Source organism: Choloepus didactylus, chromosome 13, assembly GCF_015220235.1.
Source record: "Choloepus didactylus isolate mChoDid1 chromosome 13, mChoDid1.pri, whole genome shotgun sequence".
NCBI classification, from domain to species: domain Eukaryota; kingdom Metazoa; phylum Chordata; class Mammalia; order Pilosa; family Megalonychidae; genus Choloepus; species Choloepus didactylus.
In genome coordinates, this window is record NC_051319.1 from 20,672,534 (window position 1) to 20,694,755 (window position 22,222).

The 22,222-nt window shown below is 35.7% G+C and overlaps 1 protein-coding gene across 4 annotated transcripts in view; it reads left to right on the forward strand.

Annotated features, from left to right (window-relative positions):
- Window positions 1-20,286, forward strand: part of VCAN (versican) — a 107,004-nt gene extending 86,718 nt beyond the window's left edge. For all 4 annotated transcript variants that reach the window (XM_037801598.1, XM_037801595.1, XM_037801596.1 and 1 more), the window contains 3 exons: window positions 14,606-14,750; window positions 18,459-18,641; window positions 18,787-20,286. In XM_037801598.1, the coding sequence (XP_037657526.1) occupies window positions 14,606-14,750; window positions 18,459-18,641; window positions 18,787-18,914 (456 nt within the window). In that variant the 3' untranslated portion in view covers window positions 18,915-20,286. The remainder of the gene's footprint in view (window positions 1-14,605; window positions 14,751-18,458; window positions 18,642-18,786) is intronic.
- The last annotated feature ends 1,936 nt before the right edge of the window (window positions 20,287-22,222 follow it).

Sequence of the window (22,222 nt, forward strand, 5' to 3'; positions counted from 1 at the left end):
TTATTGAAATAATTAAACTTTGCTTCCCATAAGCTTGCAGTATAATTGTATTATATTTAATATAAATAGGCTTTATATCTAGGCTAATTCAATTTTATATACATATACTGAATTACTGATGTTGTTTGGCTAAGTTTTCTAAGTTGACCTTATTCTTCAGATTCTGATTGATTTATTCCATCTTATTAGCCTCTATTGTAGGGTGTTAGTATCATTAATAAAATGCCAAATGCTTGTCTTTGTTATATTTAATTTTTTTTCACTGTATATTTGGAGTAAATTTCATGAAAAAGCACTTGAATAAAATTGACTCTAGCCTTACCCTTGTGATTTATATTAAGGTTATTTTCTCTTAATATTATTTTAGTTTTCACTTAGTCACTTGGCTTTCTATTGACCAGTTATTCTTTAACTTGACTGTTGATCTCCAACAGTGAAAAACACCTAGTGCTTTATTAGAAACCCTAACAAATGATTTCAGTGAAGAATTGTTTTACTTTTCACCCAAGTAACATCTTCAAAGACACTAAGTTAAAACCATTCAAGTTAAATACACATTAAAGCTGGCAACCTTAAGCAAACTTTTCTTATCTAGCTTATATACAACTAGCTGATTTTTAAGTTCTTTCTTTAACCTGTTGCTAGATGAATGACTAGTCTGAAGTGTTTTCTGCTAGGTCTCTTTTCCAGTGCTAATGACCTCCCCCTCCCCTTGCTATGAACTCCTGTTACTCCCTTCTTCAAATGTTTCAATGCCTTCCCATTGCCTTCAGTATAAAATTCTAATTATTAGCATGGCATTCATAGCCCCTTGTGATCTGGCTCCTGCCCACCAACTCTGTCTCCTGCCACTTCTAAGCAATATCATCTCAAAATACTCAACAGTTCCTAGAATAAGTCATGATCTGGATCCTTGTATACACTTGCGCTAGTGTTTAGAATGTTCTCCCCTCTTGTCCTAGGTTCATTTAACAAATGTTCAAATACTTGCTTAGCCAAGAGTCTTCTTCCTCCAGGAAGCCTTCTTGGTTGAGTATGGTCCAACCAAGTATGGCCGCTTCCTCAGCCTTTCGTGGCCTCTTCCCATCCTAGCAGTGAACACTGTGGGATTGACTTTTTGACAACTGAGCTTTCTGAGACAGGAATTAACTTCTGTTTCTACTTCTTCAATGCCTAACCTAGTAGTTCACATAAAATGGACACTTAGTAAATGTTTGTTGAATGAACAAATGATAATCAGTATTTGTGCATTGCCCAGCCAACACATTCTCTTTTGAATCCTGAAATGACCACACTAAGACTTCTGGCTGAATGTCTTTGTGCCATCTTTTGTTTAATTAAAGATTTTTTTTTAACCTCTGCACTACAGAAAAATAGGTGGGTTTTAAAATATGATGAAAGGAAAAAAAGTTATTTTCCTCAAAAACAGAAGTGTATAGCTGAGCATATTGCTTCTTACCATAGTTATTAACCAAAAGGAAAACAAGCATTTCTGCTGGAAATTATGACAGTTTTGTCCATGGTTGTCCCAGGAACACTTTTGTAATAATTATTGGAAAGAAAAAATGGAAAGCAAACTTTTCAGCATTTTTTTTCTTCTGCATGTTTGAGCTATATCAGGGAAGATTTTCCATGAAGCTTTAGGAAATCAGTAATTTACTCAGACTTTGAAGGAGGATTTTGTTTTTCAAGATAGGCCCATATTCTGTCTACTTTCTGAATAATATTTTCTGAATAAGAAACCTTATTATCTACATCCAAAACATAGTGAAACAAGAAAAAGGAAATATACTTCCTGAATGTTATCAGCTCTTTTAATTGTTAATGGGTTGTTTGGGCAAAGATGATTTTGTTGCCTAAAGTTAAACAGAGCTTCATTTATCCATCTACTACCTGAGTCTGTTGTTCCAAGCACAGAAGATCCAGACTTTGGGGAACACTATAGGACCACTTAATATTTCTTCATCTGTATACTTCATGATAAAATCATTTTCACAACCTCCTTTTAAACTAAAGGCTATAGTCTGTCCATGAGACAGCACAATTAGGGAGATACTTGAAACTATTAGGTGTCTTGATCATGCTACTTTGTATAACACACCTTCCAACAAGTGGATTAAAATCAACCCCTGGATCTCAAAGATTTAAGGCTATTACTGTCTTGATCCCTCCTCTCTCTAACCCCCAGGAATAAGATTCTCACAGGGGAGATCTCTGTTACCTATTGCTCCTTGATCTCTTGTGCCAAAGCTTATCCTTCACTACTGGCGATCAGAGGCTTCAGTGAATCAGATGTAGTTGCTTCGAAAGAGGTTGAAGATTGAATAGAATTGACAGTCCAGTTCTCTTTTTAAAATGTTAAGGAGTTGTTGGAATGTTTGATATGTTTGGCCAAAATCAAAACAAAACAAAACCCTGATTTTGTTCTTCTGAATTAAAAAAATTTTTTTTCTACACGCCTTTCACATTTTTACTTCACTAATCTCTGTTTTGTTAATGCTCAGTTCAGTGAGGGCCCCTGAAGATTGGCTTCTTGGCTCCCTTGTAAGTAGTCATGGCCGCCTCCTTTTACCTCTACTCTGCTGTTTGGAGAAAACATAACGACTTCCTCTCATCTGCAGTTTTCTGAATCTAGTCAGGGAGTTCTAAAACAAGTTACAAAAACATAGATCAATAAAAGTCTCATTTTTCTAGCTCTGACCAACTCATTTTGTTCCTTGACAATTACGTTACAGATTACAAAAGTCTAACTGATGAAGATTAAGATTCCTATTTAAAGATATGTTTCTCGAAGATAACTGAATTTTTCTTTTTCTTTTTTTTTCTCATTTTGATAAGCATAGTCCAGCATTGGCAAGCTGGCACACCTAGAATTTGGGACATCTGCTCACCCTTCTCCAACAATTGATTAGAGTTATGCATGAAAATGGTCGAATTCATTGTGGGTTTAACTTTAAATCCAGGGCTTCTTATCTTTCATAAATAAACACATCAGTCTCTCAAGGAAAGTATTGTGAGAAAAAACAGCTTTGAAAAGGTAGAAACTATAAAGAAATAGCCCTTAACTCCAAGAATAGACACTTAAAAGGAGCTGGGAAAAGGAGTGACAAATCGCAGGCCATAAACCATTATTTTTTTTCTACAGGAAGTATCGTTATTCCCCTTTGATAAACACAAAGCTTCCTATTCTCCTCCCTCTCCCAGATGTCTTGGACATTGAAAAGAGAATTAGTAGTACTAATTCTTGGGGCTTTCTAAGCTTCTTTGTAGGTTTCTGCTCTTTTGAAAGGATTGCACATGATTTGGCAGAAAACAATGCAAAACACAAACCCCCAAACCAAAACTTTGTTTTATTTTTCTACCTGAAATTCTTAGAAGACTTTCTATAAAAATTTCCAGACAGACGTGTATCCTGCTGGCATGTGGTTTTAGCTGTGTTAGATGCTACTTCTCTGTAAACAACTTACATGGCATATCTAGAATAATTTAATTACGTTAAACCTCACAAGGTTCTATTAACCTAAAAGCCAAGGAAGGATATATGCTGTTTCCTTATCTCTTAACAGGTTACTCACAAATGAAAGAATATTCAGATTACTTTCTGCAAAAGACCAATAAGCTCTTCATGAGTGTTTTCAGTTGTAGCTGCAGTTTAATTTGATTCATAATCAAGAACTGGTTCTTCTGATGTTGGCAAGCAAAATGTTACAAGCTACAGAGCAGTTCTTGAACACACAAAAAAAACTCTCCTCTTGTCCTTGCCTTGAGTACAGATAGCCAGTGGCAGGTCAACAAGCTGGAAAAAAAATGTTTACCTACCACTAGGAAATCATTTTATAGTTGACAAAATTATTCTAAAAATTTTTTTTTAATCAATGCAGTAGTTTCTTCTCACAGATGCCTTTCCAACATTGCTCTATGCAGCTTTAAAAATCACAGAGGCATTTACATTTAATTGCTAATTAGTGTAAGGCAATACATAACCATGTAGAAAGCAAAAAAAAAAAAAAAAAAGTATGGGTTTTGGCAGTTTCTCATTGTATCTGGGTTGTTAGCACTTCATAACTGAAGACCTGTGCAAACAAGCTTGAGGCAAAAGAGCCCACTGGCACCATTCATGTAATGGATTAGATGCAAGCAGCTCTGTGGAGCTCTGCCTGAGGCCCCCATCTCACAGTGGGAGTAACTCACATCCTTCAAAAATGCTGTTGATAATTACTGCTTTGTAGGGCAGTGAGCTCACTCTATTACAGAAGATTAGTGCTGCACTCAAGAGCTGCCAGATTGTCTCTCCCGCAGAGGTTTGCCAGCTAGGAAAATAATGGGCATATTGCCATTTAACAACTGTCAGGAGACCCCGAGTTAGTTTTTCTTCCCTTTAGCATATTCATGTTTGGAGGATTGGACTCCAGGCTGCCAGCATAGGGTAGTGACACCAAAACAAATGTCTCTTTCTCCTTTAAAACAAAGCTGCTCTTTTCCTTTCAGTTGCTGATCAGCGAATTACCCTGTTCAACTAAAAGACAAAAGCAAAACCATAACCTCCCTTAAACATAAATAAGGACCCAAACCAGAGTAACTCTAAACAAGTACAGGGATCAGAAAAGGGTATGTTTCTACCTCACAGGGAGGTCAGATATCCCATATGAGTTAAAATAAACTTAAATGTACCCAGCATGGACTGCAAACAAATGACTATTGTGTACCACAGCCATCTAAGAGGGGGGTGGGGGTGGCGGGTGGACCCCACATCGTAAAGTTAACAAATGTTTTGATTTCTGTAATAAGTAGTCTTCCTCACCCTCCTTCGGTTAACTGTTGGACCTGCTTTATGAAAGGCTGGGGGTAACCTAGAGTGGATAGTCTAAAATTCTTTAGTGAGGGGGTGGTTTCTTATCAGCGTATGTTTCAAACTGGGAAACTGTCCTTTTGGGAAATTGTTTTCTATTCAGAGTTTGCTTTTACACTATGGTGGTTATCTGCCTACTTGGCATAACTGCATTTGGATTTAATTTCTAGCTCTGGGAGTATGGCAGTGGCAAAATCTATCCTAGGTGGTAAAGGAAGTTTGCACACAGAGAAGTGAACTTTCAGTTCAGGTGTCATGTTTTTGTAGCTACTCCAGATAAATTTTTACCTAAAAATAAACTAACTGTGAATCACACTGCAGGCATTTCGTTTGGGTGCCTAGGTGTTGAATTATGATCTTCTAAGAAGGATTATAGCATTGGCTTTGCTTCTGATGCAATTTTGCCATTGATGTAAATTATGTTCTGATAACTTTAAAAAACAAAATGGAGAAAAGTAAACTATTACAGTCAGATGGAAACTTTAGATTATAGCCTAATGGCCTGCAGCAGAATAGAATGCAATCAGATTGATAAATGCTGTTTAGCTGAGGTCTGTCTTCTAGCAGATGTTCTCTTCGTGTTTGCCATCACAGAACATATAACAGATACTCTTTAAATCTTTTTATTTGTCATATGCAGTAAATAATCATGATATTTTCTGGGTATTCTAAGCTCTGTTTTGTTAACAAACTAACTGACTTGTTGATACATAATATAATGATAGAGGGATATCACCACCTAGTGGTCATACTATGTTTTATATTTCAAGACTTCACATTCCCAGAATCCCACCTATGTCTATGCAGGAATAATATTCTGTGTGAATTAAGTTCCTGTAGCATTCAGTTTGAACATTCTAGTATGAATTGTTTGATATTGTTAACCTATAACATTAATTGTGAAGTGAAATGATTTTTTAAATGCAACATAAAGCTAACACGTGAGTCATGTGTTTAATAAAACCCTAGCAACTAAGACAAAATTTTAGGACCAATCTTTCCTGTATCTTCACCTTACACACAGTGATAGGATTCAATAGAAGGTTTTTCTTGGCTAAATTGCTTGGCATGTGAACCTACAGACTTTTGTGGCTTTCTTATGACATTTCTTTTTTGGTGAATTAAATTGGTAGCATTTGGGAGGAGAGAGGGTAGGTGGAATGCAGTAACTAGACTGTTAAATGAAAAAAAAAATTATAGTTTGAAGCTTTAGTAAATTATCCCAACAATAATAAAATAATATATTGTGTCATAGAATGGTCTCACTGGACAAATGTCAAGAATGGTTTTATCAATGGAATGTGTGTGATAATTTGTTTAAATGTGCTTGGCAAAATCCTTAATCATTCCAAACACAGAGTTCTTAGCTGGCCATTCAAGACTATCTAAATTATGTGAATTTTAAGAAATAAAGAGTGACTCTAAGCTGAAAAATTATAGCTAAATATGTTCATAGGTAGATAGATAGCCGAATAGAGTAGATCATTGGCATTTGCAGTTTCAGCTATAAAATGAGAGAGCCTGAAGATCCACAATATGAAATAATTTGTACTTTTTGCCCAGGTACAAATTAAAACTGTACCAATGGCTGGCCAGTGTGTGAGAACTGTTTGATTAGGTCTAAAGACAGTCTCTTAGGGAGCTCAGTATTTCCGTCTGAAGGTCTCTTCCTGTCTACTCTGTTAACCATTTTGGCTCTTCTTTATCACATGTATGGTGGGAACTTATCTGCTATATAGGTTTGTGCAAAATATAGGGGTATTCCCAAAGGTCTTAGACATATCCTTCCCTAGTGCCAAGAAGCCACTGTGTATGTAAGAGTGCGTATGTGTGTGTGTGTGTGGGGGGTGGTGGTAAGTCTCAAATTTATGACTCACAAAAAGATAAACATTAATTTCATCTAGTGTCTGTGAAAATTTTGTTTTGTCTTCATTTATATTGTAAGTTTTAGGAACCAATAGAAAGAAGAACCAAGAGATTCTAAACAGCCTTTCTGACTCCTTAGGAGAACCAATGCCTGGTGATGATTATTTGTAGTTATTTGACCAAGTTAAGAAATGTAAAATCTCAGTGAAAAACATTTGAAATGGGTAGAGTACTATGCAGAAGGGCTAGTTATCAGTTGTTTTGATAAGAATAGCTGCTCTGAAAACTTCTTAGTGGTAAGATGATGACAAAAGGGATTTAAAAACAAAACGTTGCTTGATATTCTGGGCATTCTCCCTCTGGAAGAGGTTGAGGAATGACCACCTTCAGGATTTTTGGTTTCTAGATTGAAATTCTCTTTTAAAGAAGTTTTAAAATCTTGGTATGGAAAAAAATAATATTTTAGAAAGTTGCGTAGATAGTTCAAGACCCTTCTTTGCTCCAGCCTGCATTTTCGGTATTCACCTGCATGCATATTTTCCCCTTAGATCTGTTTCCTTGTATATGTATCTTGTAAAGGACCAGCTGGGATGGGACTGTCATAGCAGTAACTGACTGAAACTGGGTGTCCTTTTCCCTTTCTTAACTGAAAGCAGTCCTCAAACTGAACCCAAGCATACTCCTTTTTTTTTTTTATCTTCATTTATTGAGATATATTCACATACCACGCAGTCATACAAAACAAATCGTACATTTGATTGTTCACAGTACCATTACATAGTTGTACATTCATCACCTAAATCAATCCCTGACACCTTCATTAGCACACACACAAAAATAATAAGAATAATAATTAAAGTGAAAAAGAGCAATTGAAGTAAAAAAGAACACTGGGTACCTTTGTATGTTTGTTTGTTTGTTTCCTTCCCCTATTTTTCTACTCATCCATCCATAAACTAGACAAAGTGGAGTGTGGTCCTTATGGTTTTCCCAATCCCATTGTCACCCCTCATAAGCTACATTTTTATACAATTGTCTTCAAGATTCATGGGTTCTAGGTTGTAGTTTGATAGTTTCAGGTATCCACCACCAGCCACCCCAATTCTTTAGAACCTAAAGAGGGTTGTCTAAATTGTGCGTACGAGTGCCCACCAGAGTGACCTCTCAGCTCCTTTTGGAATCTCTCTGCTACTGAAGCTTATTTCATTTCCTTTCACATCCCCCTTTTGGTCAAGAAGATGTTCTCCGTCCCACGATGCCAGGTCTACATTCCTCCCCGGGAGTCATATTCCACGTTGCCAGGGAGATTCACTCCCCTGGGTGTCTGATCCCACGTAGCGGGGAGGGCAGTGATTTCACCTTTCAAGTTGGCTTAGCTAGAGAGAGAGGGCCACATCTGAGCAACAAAGAGGCATTCGGGATACTCCTTTTTTAAAACAAAGAAATAAAAGCTTCTCATCTGATTGTTGGATATTTCTGAAAGAATACATTCGTAACCTTAGGAAAAAAGTAATTATCTATCTCTGCATAAGGAAAAGGTCAATTAAATTACCTTACATATTTTTACCAGCAGTTTGTTTAGTTCTTGCTTGTGGTGCTGGTTATCTGCTGAGTTTTTAGGGACTGGCCATTGATCACACCCACATGGTACGTATTTTAAAGATAAACGGTCCTCTGGTATCTTTGAATGAGAGTTGGGACCTCCTGGACACTATGTAATCAGATATTCACCTTTAAAAGATATAAACCTTGTCTGTAAGTTATACGTTACCGATAACTTTCAAAAGCACAAACCATTTTTTTCAGTTGATTGAATCAAGTCAGAAACTTGCAAAGAGCTGGGAGGGAGAGAAAGGGCTCTCCAGCCTTCCTGACTGAGAAAAAATTTAGTCAAATCCCCCCTAGACCTGTGGAATTGAGAGTTGGGACTGTCGGCAGGCAGAGAAGTCATGGTTGCTGCAGAAAACCTACAGGATAATTAATGTGAGACAGAAATACTTAAAAGAAAAAAAAAAGAACAAAGTCCAGATTATTTGAAACAAAATACTCTAAGCATTTATAAAGCTTGACACATTTTGATGAATAACTTCAGTCTGCTCTGAAAACCCTCACTATTAGGATCAGTTCGCAATGAGTTCTCTGGTGTGTGTGGAGAGAACTGTATGAGCTGCTGGATTTCAGCCAGGGTTTTTTGAGTCATTTCATAATTTTGGCAGCCGACTTTCTTGAATCCAGTTGGGGGAAAAAGAAAGAGAAAACAATAACTGAAAAGTGACTGTATCCAATTTAATTGAAATGGCTGTCTTTTTTGGCACTTTTTTGAAAAAACAGATACAGAGAGCTGGCCATTTAATTGAAACTCTGAAAATTAAAGAAACTATCATGTAACATATAGCATTAAGCAGTTTCATACTAGGTGAAAAATAACAATCTCTTAATAAAATGCAAGTTTGTTGATTACTTTGCATATAACATGTAGAAAATTTTACATATGAGCTTGCTTTCCTCTACATCAAATATTTTGAGTTTTAGATCATAAATTTCTCTGCTATAAGAAGGGAATGAAAATGCAAAGTGATTTGAGGGTTCTCTTTTCTGGTGTGGTAACTGTTTCTAATTCTTGCCTCTGGAGATAGCTACAGAGCTCAGGGCTTAGGATGGGGAGCATGTGTCCCTGTGATGCAGGCAAATGTGCATCAAAGAGATGAAAATGATTTTCTCTCCAAGCCAGGTGGCTTTTGGAATCATTCTTAATTTTCTCATCCAGCTTTAGAAGAGGGTTGATGCAGGGTGGATCTCCCAGAGTGTTTGTTCATCATCCCAAGTGAGGAGGAAAATAGCCAGATGGGCAGGGATGAGTGTTTCCTCTGCTCATTCCACAAATTCACATTTCTGTATTTATGAAACGTTGTCTGTATGAGAGTATATCTATTGCATTCTCAGAAATCAGAATTGATTTCCAAAGGAGGTATTTCTTCCTAACCCTTAATTTTACTGAAGAAAAAAATACATTATTTAATCTAAAGTCAACATTTTATCTTTTATAATCTTTTTCCCTGTAAGTAACGTTGAATAAGGCTGTAAAGAATTTAGGAGGAAACAAAGAAAGCTGTTCAGAAAACTGGCGTTTCCTTTGCTAAGTCAGTTTGGCAATAACATGGGGCAAAATCAAAGGTCCTAGCCAAGATAAATCTGCACAATGGAGCTATCAGATATGAGGTAATAATGTGACAAGCCTGTGGGTATCAGACATTCTTGTAAAAAAGCCACAGAGCTAAAATTTGGTCTTGCACCATTAAGCCACAGCTCTGCCAAGCAACAACACAGAACACACGTTTTAAATCATCACTGCAAGCCAAATGTAATTCCCACCAAAGACAATTAAACCATTTAGCAGAGGTCTCAGTCTGGGCAGCTTAAACCCTGAGAATCACTTCAGTGGCCAGGAATCCGAATCTTATTTAGTGTGAAAATGAGATGGTTATAGTGTTCAGATCAGGGGGAAATGGCAGCTGCAAATACATGGCAGTCAAGTTGACTTTGGTCATTTGAACTGATCTTTATTGGGGTTAAATTAAAAAAGGGCTAGCAAAGAAATCCATGGGTCCTTTCTGATAACTGCATGGATCATTTTATAATGTTCATTTTTGCTGATTTAAAAGTAATTAATGCTCACTCTTGAGAATTTGGAAAATATATAAGAATATGTAAAAATATATTATCTCTTAGCCACATATTACTCAGAAATAAACTTTATAACATTGGTACATTTACTTTTTGGTCTTTTATATATATGTACATACATACATAGCTGCATCTGAGAATAGGTATAAAATTTGGATCATCATATATTTTTAGTAGCTTGCTTTTTTTTTTTTATCATCATTTTATTGAGATATATTCACATACCACGCAGTCATACAAAACAAATTGTACTTTCGATTGTTTACAGTACCATTACATAGTTGTACATTCATCACCTAAATCAATCCCTGACACCTTCATTAGCACACACACAAAAATAACAAGAATAATAATTAGAGTGAAAAAGAGCAATTGAACTAAAAAAGAACACTGGGTACCTTTGTCTGTTTGTTTCCTTCCCCTATTTTTCTACACATCCATCCATAAACTAGACAAAGTGGAGTGTGGTCCTTATGGCTTTCCCAATCCCATTGTCACCCCTCATAAGCTACATTTTTATACAACTGTCTTCGAGATTCATGGGTTCTGGGTTGTAGTTTGATAGTTTCAGGTATCCACCACCAGCTACCCCAATTCTTTAGAACCTAAAAAGGGTTGTCTAAAGTGTGCGTAAGAGTGCCCACCAGAGTGATCTCTCGGCTCGTTTTGGAATCTCTCTGCCACTGAAGCTTATTTCATTTCCTTTCACATCCCCCTTTTGGTCAAGAAGATGTTCTCCGTCCCACGATGCCGGGTCTACATTCCTCCCCGGGAGTCATATTCCACGTTGCCAGGGAGATTCACTCCCCTGGGTGTCTGATCCCACGTAGTGGGGAGGGCAGTGATTTCACCTTTCAAGTTGGCTTAGCCAGAGAGAGAGGGCCACATCTGAGCAACAAAGAGGCATTCAGGAGGAGACTCTTAGGCACAAATATAGGGAGGCCTAGCCTCTCCTTTGCAGTAGCTTGCTTTTTAATTTTAATATCTGAGTATTTTCCATTTCCTTACATATTCTACAAAGACAAAATATATTATTATTATTATACAATATTCTATTTTATTGGCTATACTATAATTTATTTAACATATGTACATGCTATATATGTACATATATGTGTCCTGTTAGTGTGTGTGTGTGTGTGTATACATTGCTAGTGCAAATATTGCTTAACATAAAACATTGCTCACATCTCTGATTATTTTTAAGGATAGAGTTTTAGAGGAACTACTGGATCCAAGGGTCATAAATTTTTGACACTCTTAGTATGTATTGCCAACTGTTTTCTAGAAAGGTTATTTCCTTCCGGAAACTGGCTATGTCTGTGATTGCCTGTCTCACCTGTCATTTTTAGCAACAACTAACATCTTTGATTACGGGTTTGTGTGGATGGGGAAGAATGTCACACACTCTGGGGCTCATTATTTCTAAACATCAAACAATTTTCAATACCTACTGTGTGTCAGCATAGTTCCTGGCACTGAGGATACAGCAGTAAACAAAACAAACAAAAAATCCTGTCCTCATTGAGCTTACATTCTACTAGGGAGGGAAAATCCCGTAAATAACTAAATTACATAATATGTTAGAAGGGAATAAGCATTATGAAGAAAAATAAAGCAAGGAAAGGAGATGGGCAGTGTGAGTAGGGACAAGGAAGGAGAGAATATTGCAGTTTTAAATGTGTTTGCACATCTTATTGGTGTGTTGAAAATTTTTCTGCTTTTAAGGACATTTACTGGTTTCTTGTAAATGTTTAGTCAGAAAGTAAGTTAGGAAGTATTGAGCTCTAAAATCCAAATTAAATATTTGGGGAGCTCTGGAATCTTTGACTATAGAAGGTATTAATGTAGACTTTTGTTCATTTTAATGAATTTATGTTCTTTTGCTGTTTATTTTTATGCTGCTTTAAATTTGTCTGTTAAAGGCAACTTAGTTACACATCAAGATAAGGGTAATATGACTTTTATACCTCTGTTTTGTTGTTCCATTTCCTTGTCTAATACGTATTAAAGGAGAGTACAAAAAAAAAAAAAAAGTCTTGGTGGGTGGAGGGTGAGGGTGTGACAAGGGGAGGGAAGTAAGCAAAGAAAAGGAAAATAGAGAAATAATTAGGATAAACAGTTTCTAGTTGCAGGGAGACGTACCCTTCCCAGGACCATCTGGGAGGTAATTCGTTGGTCCCACTAGGCATACTAGAGTTGTTTTAAATCCTTTTCATTCTTGGATTGGGTTTTCCACCAGAAAAATGGACAACACCCTTCATTTTGAGCTTTGGAAAAGAAAGCACCTTCATTAAACTTCTCTTCACTCTTTGCTATTTTATTGCTCTTAGAAGATTCTTTTTTCATATAGCAGGAATCTCTTGTCATCTTTCTTAACTTTGGTGTAATTAAGGAAGACTTTAAAGTAAAGCTAAGGGAAGGGATTGAAGGAAAAGTAGAAGGTTGGTTAATCCCAAGGTTTTCCATCTTTAGGTCTTCTTTCAGAACATTTTATTGAAGACCTGGGTTTTTACCACATTAACAAAATTTAAACCACATTTTTTTTCTGAGAGAAAAAAAAAAAAAACAGGCATTCTCGATTGCATTATACATTTTTTAAGTACATAAAAGTAATGGAACTGTTGGGAGTAAATAGTAGGACCACTTTTTTCATGCTTTGAATTGACAACAATGAAATCTCATGAGCAGTTCTTTTTTGTCTGACTGTATCTTTCCCAACTAAAATCCCTTGACTCATTGTGTCAAACCAGAAACTTATTTTAATTTAAATAAAGGCTAATGTACCATGGACCCAAAAAAGATAGTTCTATGAGCCACTGTCAGATAAATCTGAATCTGAATCTGTGTTTCTACCATGTTAAGGAAGTTTGTCTCCATGAGTCTTGTCTGCATTAGTGGTTACAAAATGGTGGCAGGCAAAGTCGAGTGGGAAAGTAATACTCAAGTCGAGCCAGAAAGATGCTGAACAAACTCCCACATCACATTCTAGTTCACAGGAGACCCAAGGCATAGAAATGGGTCACTTATTCGTGGTCCAGTATTATTTTCATCTCTCTAAAGTTTGTTATTCTTGAATAGGCATAGGGAGTGCATTTTTTCATATAATTATCAGTTGCCATGGAGGCAACATTTTAAAATAACAAGGAAATGGACTTAAACTATAGTCCTGGGTGCCTAACATCTCTAAGTTCCAAATTACTACCAGCTGTGCTAGATTGTTGTAAGAGGTAATGCATATTAAGTACCTAGCAGAGGGTGTCATCCTTTACTGGTGCTAAATAAATGACATGTATTATTATGATTGAAGGCAAAAGATATTTCAGGTTATATATATTCAGTAGATACCATCTAGAAGATTTAGGTGTAAAGGTAACCAGTAGAAAAATTTCAAACCAATTAAATCTTTTTTATTTATTTGAACATACATTATACAAAGAAAAGCAAGCATATATTTATAGTAAACTATATTTTTAAAAGCATATCTTTTATAATGATAAACATAAATGTGACAAATATTCCTACTAGAATAAAACAATTTCCAGCTGTATGGTACACAAAAGAATCACATCAAAAGCAGAATAACTCAAAAAGGTTGAATATAGAATGATGGGCATAGGTATACCCGGTAAATACAAAAAATATTATATAGAAAATCTCAATTTTATTACCAAATTAATGAATTTGGATAGAAATAATCTCATTAGCCTTAAATAAGACAAGGAGAGGTACTTTATAGTGGTAAAGATAAGAAAAGAAAGGTTGAAATTCTATTGCAATATGATCCCAACTAAATGAACTTATATGTGCACACAAAGACTGGAAGAAAACATAATGGAGTAGAGTGATAAGATTACGTTTTTTTCTTTAGTTCATTAATGTTATAATTAATAAAAATAACATGAAATTTCTTGAATTGGGGGTTGCATATGTATTTAGAAATCTAGGATAACTAAACCGAAATTTATCAGCTATATCTCATTGTCAAAGGAAAAAAATAGGCATTGGTTGAAGAAAGACTTTGAAAAATCTTATATACATTTTCCACTCACAGGTTAAACTTTTCTACCACCACAATCAGTTCTGCTGGATGGCCCAACAGAAATTGTTGAGTCCATTCTAATTGGATTGTGATGTAATGCCACTATCACTCTTATATGTTACTCTTTGACTATCAATAGTTACCTTCTCCCTCCATTCTTGCAGCAATATGAGAACTGGAGACCCAACCAACCAGACAGCTTCTTTTCTGCTGGAGAAGATTGTGTTGTAATCATCTGGCATGAGAATGGCCAATGGAATGATGTTCCCTGCAATTACCATCTCACTTATACCTGCAAGAAAGGAACAGGTAATGATTACCTCATTAATAATGTATCTTTAAATTAATGTGCATTTCAATTATCAAGAAAATTAAGAACAAGCTTCATTCTTTGAGACAAACTGTATATGTCACGTACATCATCTCTTGTTGCTTTGGAATATTTCACTATTTCAATACAGCTGAAAAGTTTGTTCTTAGTAATACTCTCACCTTAGAGTTCAGGGACTCAGCATAACAACATGGAATTTATATAGCAACACTACTGTTAGTATCTTTCAGAAAAACAACTGCCAATCCAAGGGCCTATGCCCTGTTTAATTTGATGAGGAAAGCATCAAAAAATTTAATCAGTTGTTAACATTTAAAAATTGGGGTATATCACAAAATAATCTGGATTTTTGGCTTTAAAAAAAATAAGGCAGCATATGCTATTTGCCCATATTCAAATTTATCAGTGATTTGAAGTCCCAGCCCTCGCTAGGTGGGCCTGCAGTCTCATTCAGTCCTTGTCTCATTTTTATTAACTTCCTGGTTTCTGCAGGCATTTGAGATTTTTAATCACTCCCTGAGAAGCTTCCTCTATGTTTATGAATCATTGATCAAAAATTCCATCCCTGTATCTATTGTTGAATACCTTCAAAATATGAAAAAATGAAAATATTCGTAATGTAAATTCTACAATGAGAAGAGTTGCCTAGTAGCCTTTAGACAGATAAAATTAAGAAAGCTAATTTTTAAAAGTGAATTGTTGCATTTATCATTGTACACGGCATAGCCTTCTTCCTTAAACAAATAGGAGGAAATCCATAAAATATTTTTAACCTGTTTGCAATTGGTAATAATGTTACAACCTGAATGTCATTTAGTCCTTAGACCCAGAATTTTTACCTACTTCAAGAGTACAAAATATAAGTATAATGTATAAAATACATTTAATTTATTTGACTTTGAATATAAAAATAAAAAGCACACAAAATAAAAAGTACACATACTCGAAATATTTTAAGAAAGTCTTAAGCCTCAGTGAGAAATTGTATTGAAAGAAAGAGAAAACTAAAATACACAAAGGTATATTCTCAGATGAAACTCAGCTGCTATCAATGACCACTTTACTCTGCTATTCCTCCACTAAAATAGAACTTATTCTGAATATCTTCTCTCTGAGAAGCTTTCCTATGTGCATTACTGCAGCATTTCTGCAATGGAACTTGAAAAATCGCAAATCAAATGTTTGCTTTTTTTCCTGTTTCTAGTGTAAATGGATATTAACTAACTGCTTATCTTTATTAGAATCTGTTCATTTTGCATGTTTGAACTTTTCATAAGTGGAATTGTGTATTCTGTGCCTTGCTTTTTTTGTTCAGCATTTATGTTTGTGAGATTTATCCACGTTGGTGCACTTTTGCCACTGTATATTATTTCATTGTGTGCCTATATAACATTTGGTTTATCAGTTCTCCTGTCAGTGGACATTTGGGTTATTTCCAGTGTTTTTCCTATTACAAACAATGTTTCTGTGAACATTCTTGACCTTGAACTTGTTCTTGGTACATTTGTGTGAATTTCTGTAGAGTGTATTTCTAGGAGTGAAGTTGCTGAGTCATAAGATATATGTACCATCAGATTTACTAGAAAATAGCAAATTGTTTTCCCAAGTTGTTGTACCAATTTGCATTCCCACCAGCAATATGAGAGAGGTCTGGTTGCTGTGGAGCATCTTCTCCAACATTTGATATTATCGGACTTTGAAATTTTTTGCCAATCTGGTGGGTATAAAATGTTATCTCTTGTGATTTAATTTGCATTTTCTTAGATGATTTTCCCTGAATATCTTTTTGTAGGCTCATAGTTCATTGACTGCTCTTCTTTTGTAATAATTTTTGTTCATATCTTTTATTTTTTTAATTGGTTGCTTATCTTTTACATATTGATTTGTAGGAGATCCTTATGTATTCTAGTTTCTAATCCCTTGGTAATTATATGTGTTGCAAATATCTTCTCCCAGTTTGTAGCTTCTCTCTACCCTTAACACTACAGTGTTTTTCAATGATTAGGATTCTTAATTTTGATGTAGTTGTATTTTCCTTTTATGGTTTAAACTTCCTATATTTTAAGAAATCTTTACCTACCCTAAGATCATCAAGATATTCTGTGTTGATTTGTAAGTGTTTTATAGTTTTGATTTTCATATATATTTAAATCATTTGGGATTGATTTTCTATGTATTCTCTGAGGTAGGGAACCAAATGCATTTTTTTTGCCAGATGAAATACCCAATTGTCCAAGTCAAAAGACTACCTTTTCCCCGTTGCTCTGCCATGTTGCTTTTGTCAAGTATCAAGCATATGTCAAATATCAAGCATGTTGGATCTATTTCTGCTCTGTTTGCCTATCCCTGCCAATACCACACTCACAGAATTATTTTAGCTTTATAATGAGTCTTCCTAACTGAATAGTTTTAAAAGAAGCCTATACATTACTTTCCTCACAATTATAAAAACAGCTTCTAATTGGGTCAGGACAGCACAGAATCAAGTATAGTGAATTATCTAACAGAAAATTTTTAACCTTCTCTATCACTTCGGTCTCGTTCTCATATGAGCTGACATGTGGCCTTTCAATAATATGATAGAAGTGTGCCGGGGAGCCAGCTTGGGGCTATCACTGAACCAAATGCATAGTGTAGCTTCATGATTGATACTGAAATATTACTATAGCAATCAGTTTATGTTGTAAGAATTTGTGAAGATCACTCGCATGCATAAATATTTCTAACTTCTCAGTTATAGATAGTATGACTTTATAGTTCTCTGTTTCAGATTATATCTATCTGAGTGATAATTTCTTATATGAATGAAGAGATATGTTTGGTTAGCGTTTCATTAAAGACAACATTGTTTGAAATGGGGCCAATACCTTCCAAGGTGTTTTGTGAAACAGAAGCAAATTAGAGGAACTAAATATTTAAGTTAAGTCTGAACAAAGAATGCAGCTGTAAACAGCCTTCTGTATATATAAATAAATTTAAATAATTGTAAACTTTTAATATTAAGATATTAGCATAAAACTTCTTGGTACCCAAGTTTCTGGTAATCATTCTCCCATTGAAGAGCTGCATTATTTCTTAGAGAATATAATAAGGTCTTGTGGGCTTTGTGGTATCAGAATTCTTGAAGTTAGCAATGATTAAGAAATGCCATTTAGGGAAACTATATTCAAGTTAAATTAAGTTTTTATTAGGGATATGTAGCAGCAAATAATTTAATAAAAATTAATTTTTAAGAAAATACACCATTTAAAGCAAGTTTTATTCATCATTTAAGTACACAGATATTAAATAAAACGATAGATTAACACAAATTCAGTTGAACCCATTTTCCAAGTGTCTTGAATTCTAAAATAGTAAGGTTTCTTTTACTTCTACTGCTTGAAATTATTTTCTGCAAATTCTTTCTGTTCCTGTTTAGATTTTTTCATTGTAAATTAAAAATGATTGCTAAATATTCCAAGCTTTACCCTTATTTACTCTTCTCAAGAGTTGGAATTGATATTTATAGGGTGATTCATCCTAGCCCCAAAGCCTCAAGATTGAGTTTTTCTCTTCAAAAATGTGATTTCTTAGTTATCAATGATTGCCTTTAACAAAGATGGTTGGTTAGGTCCTAGAAAAAGAGAGATTCATACTAACTGAAAAAAATTAGATTATTTGGAAATAACCCATTTGCTTTTCTTTAGTTGCTTGTGGCCAGCCCCCTGTTGTAGAAAATGCCAAGACCTTTGGAAAGATGAAACCTCGTTATGAAATCAACTCCCTGATTAGATATCACTGCAAAGATGGTTTCATTCAACGCCACCTTCCAACCATCCGTTGCCTAGGAAATGGAAGATGGGCTATGCCTAAAATTACCTGCATGAACCGTAAGTGGTACTTTAGAAAGAATGGACAACCGTGCTATAACAACAACTAGACACCTTCATTTTACGGCTATGGTATCAGTAGTTTAGGGTATGGAACAAGTAATATTGTTGTGTTTTCTTTCTTTCTTTCTTTTCTTCCATGTAGCATCTGCATACCAAAGGACTTATTCTAAGAAATACTTTAAAAATTCCTCATCAGCAAAGGACAATTCAATAAATGAGTCAAAACATGATCATCGTTGGAGTCGGAGGTGGCAGGAATCAAGGCGCTGACCCCTAAAATGGCGAAAATGTTTGTTGTTTGTTTTCATCATTCAGCCAAAGTCCTAACTTCCTGTGCCTTTCCAATCACCTCAAGAAGTATTATCAGTTGGTTTGGAGTTTTTGGACCACTGTCCAATCTTTTTGAGTTGCCGTGCTCCCAAAATAACATGAAAGTTTCGGCTATCAACAAGCAAGCAAGCAAAACGAAAGAAGAAGAGGGCAGTAAATAACCATTTCCAGCCTACCTAATTTCTTTAGTTTTCTATTTGCCTCTGGTGCAGACCATTTTCTACATTTTCTAATGTATACCAGCCTACTGTACTATTTAAAAAGCTCAATTTCAGCACCAATGGCAATGTAAATAAGATGATTTAATGTTGATTTTAATCCTGTATATAAAATAAAAAGTCACAGTGAGTTCAGGCATATTTAATGATGATTATGGAGCCTTCGAGGTCTTTAATCATTGGTTTGGCTGCTTTTATGTAGTTTGTTTAGGCTGGAAATGGTTTCACTTGTCCTTTATATGTTAGCAAGACTGAGGGTGGCTTTTCCCGGACAACTAACAAACACAGCAAACACAGTCTTGTAGACCACTGCACCCATCTCAGCCATAGTGCATGTGGCTTCCACGTGATGCTGAAGTATGAGAAGTAGGGACTGCAATGTGGAACTCTTCTTTGCTGCATTCCTTTTTTCTTCACTTTCAAGAAAGGCCTGAATGGAGGACTTTTCTATGACCAAGAGCATTTTTTAGGGGTCACAGTGCTAATTATTAACTCAGCCGGATCTATTTTTTAGTGGCTTTCACACTAACTCTCAAGGTTACAGAACAATGCATTTCAAATGGATACAGACCTTGGGCTCTTGAGGGTGGGGGATTGTTAAAACAACTGCAACAACACACATGCAAAGAAAGAAATTTTGTATATATAACCATTTTAATCTTTTATAAAGTTTTTGAATGTTTATGTATGAATGCTGCAGCTGTGACGCATACATAAATAAATGAAGTAAGCCATACTGATTTAATTTATTGGATGTTATTTTCTCCAAGACCTGAAAATTGACATAGTATGCTAGTTAGTTTTCCATGTTAGCCTTTCTACTTCCCTCCCACAGTTAGGAACCATATAATATAGATAGTTTGTCCCTGATTAAATAATGTGATGGATAGAACGTTGCATCAAGTGTTTATTATAAACAGAGTGGAAAAGTGTTTAGCTTTCAGCAAATGGTGTTTGCCCAGTCTAAGCAAGGAGCGTGTATATAGAAACAGTGTGGCCATTTCTTCCTGATAGGTGGAGAGTGTGCTGAACTTTCTCCCTCCCTGCACTCCGTTTTCTCACCTTTATCTGAATAAAGAGACTGCTGAAAATGACTTTGAATCATTATCCACTTAATTTAATGTTTAAAGAAAAACTTGTAACGGAAAGAGGGCATTTGGGAATCTTTGCTTAATTTAAGTTAGAGCAACCTTGAGATGAGTAGACAGCAAATAAAATGCAGATGGCAAAAGAGCAGGCAGGGGTTGGCTCAGCATTGTTTCTTCTCATGGAATCTCCTTTGGCTTATATGGAAATGGCGGTGGCGCTAATTGTACAGTGTCTTTAAGCACCGTTCTCTTGGTTACTGCAGTAAATGTAATCCTACCTTATGTATTTCTAGAGCACAGAACCACACTGTCAACCTACTAGGTTTTAATTTTTTTCTCTTCCACTACAATGCACAAATAATTTTTTGTATTTATAATATAACTTGTATAGTGTAAATTGTGAGTGACTGTTTTTTTCGTGTGCATGTGTGTGAATGAAAATCTAAAATCTTTTGTAACTTTTATATCTGTTTTTGTTTCACCAAAGAAACCTAAAATCCTTCTTTTACTACACTGTGGCTTGTCTGGTTATTTACAGTTTGAAATCCTAATATGCACCAACATTTTTACATTCTGGCTCCAGCATGGAGAATAAGCTGCTGGTTTGGATGAAATGCTTTCGTGGTTAGCAGAGATGATTTTATCTGTATCAACAAATAAGGAGTGGAAAATTGAGTGATTCTAATTATGTTGGAATAGTAATTCCACTAATGTTTTCATCTCCATACCTATGCATTAGTCTCAAATATAAAGGAAACGTGATAAAATGATAGCTCACGCATACCAAAGCTTCCTTTGTACCAGGCCAAGTGCCTTATGTGCAGTATCTCACAGGCCTGTGAGAGAAATAGTCATTTGTCCAAGGGCACATAGCTAGTGTGTGGGCGATACAGGTAATCTGAATCTAGAGCCTGCATTCTCAAGAAAAACATAAAAATATTGTGTTCTTTATTGTTTTACACATAGAAGGTTAAATCACTGGCAAGAAGATCATAAATAAATAATTACCAGCAAGTGTCAAAAACATCAAACTCCCATCTGTTCTGGTTTGCTAATGCTGCCATTATGCAAAATACCAGAAATGGATTCTCATTTATAGGGGGGGTTTATTTGCTTACAAATTTACAGTCTGAACGCTGTGAAAATGTCCAAGTTAAGGCATCAATAGAAGTATACCTTCACCGAAGGAAGGCCAGTGGAGTCTAGAATACCTCTGTTAGCTGGGAAGGCATGTGGCTGGCGTCTGCTGATCTTGGGTTGTGTTTCAGTGCCTGTGCATTCTTCAAAATCTTGGTCTTGGGGCATTTTGTCCTGTCTTAGCTTCTTTGAAGCAAACTCTGCGCTAATATCTGCAAAGCATCAGCAAAAGTCTGCTATCAACAGCCATCTCCAAAATGTCTCTCTCAGCTGGAGCTCAGTGCTGTCTGAGCTTTTATAGGGCTCTAGTAAATGAATCAAGACCCATGCTGAATGGGTGGGGCCACACCTCCATGGAAATAATCTAATCAAAGGTATTACCCACAGCTGAGTGTATCACATCTCCATGGAAACCTAATCCAAAGATTCCAACCTAATCAACACTAATATGTCTGCCCCCACAAGATTGCATTATAGAACATGGCATTTTGGGGGACACAATACATCCAAACCAGCACACCATCCATACAGATGTCCATCCATTCCTATTCCTTCATTTTTCATTCATTCACTGTTTATTATGTAGTTACTATGTGCCGGGCACTGTACTAGACCCTGGGGATTTGGTGGTAAATGAGCCAGACAGGTCTCTCCCCACCTAAGATTTTTATACTGGATGCATCCCATGGGAATTATCTTAAAGCCCATTCTATTCAGTATCTTTATTGATAGTTTGAAAGAACAAATCCATTTTATGGTCTGCAGTTGTACAAAAGATATCATAAGGACAAAGGTGAGTTGAAAA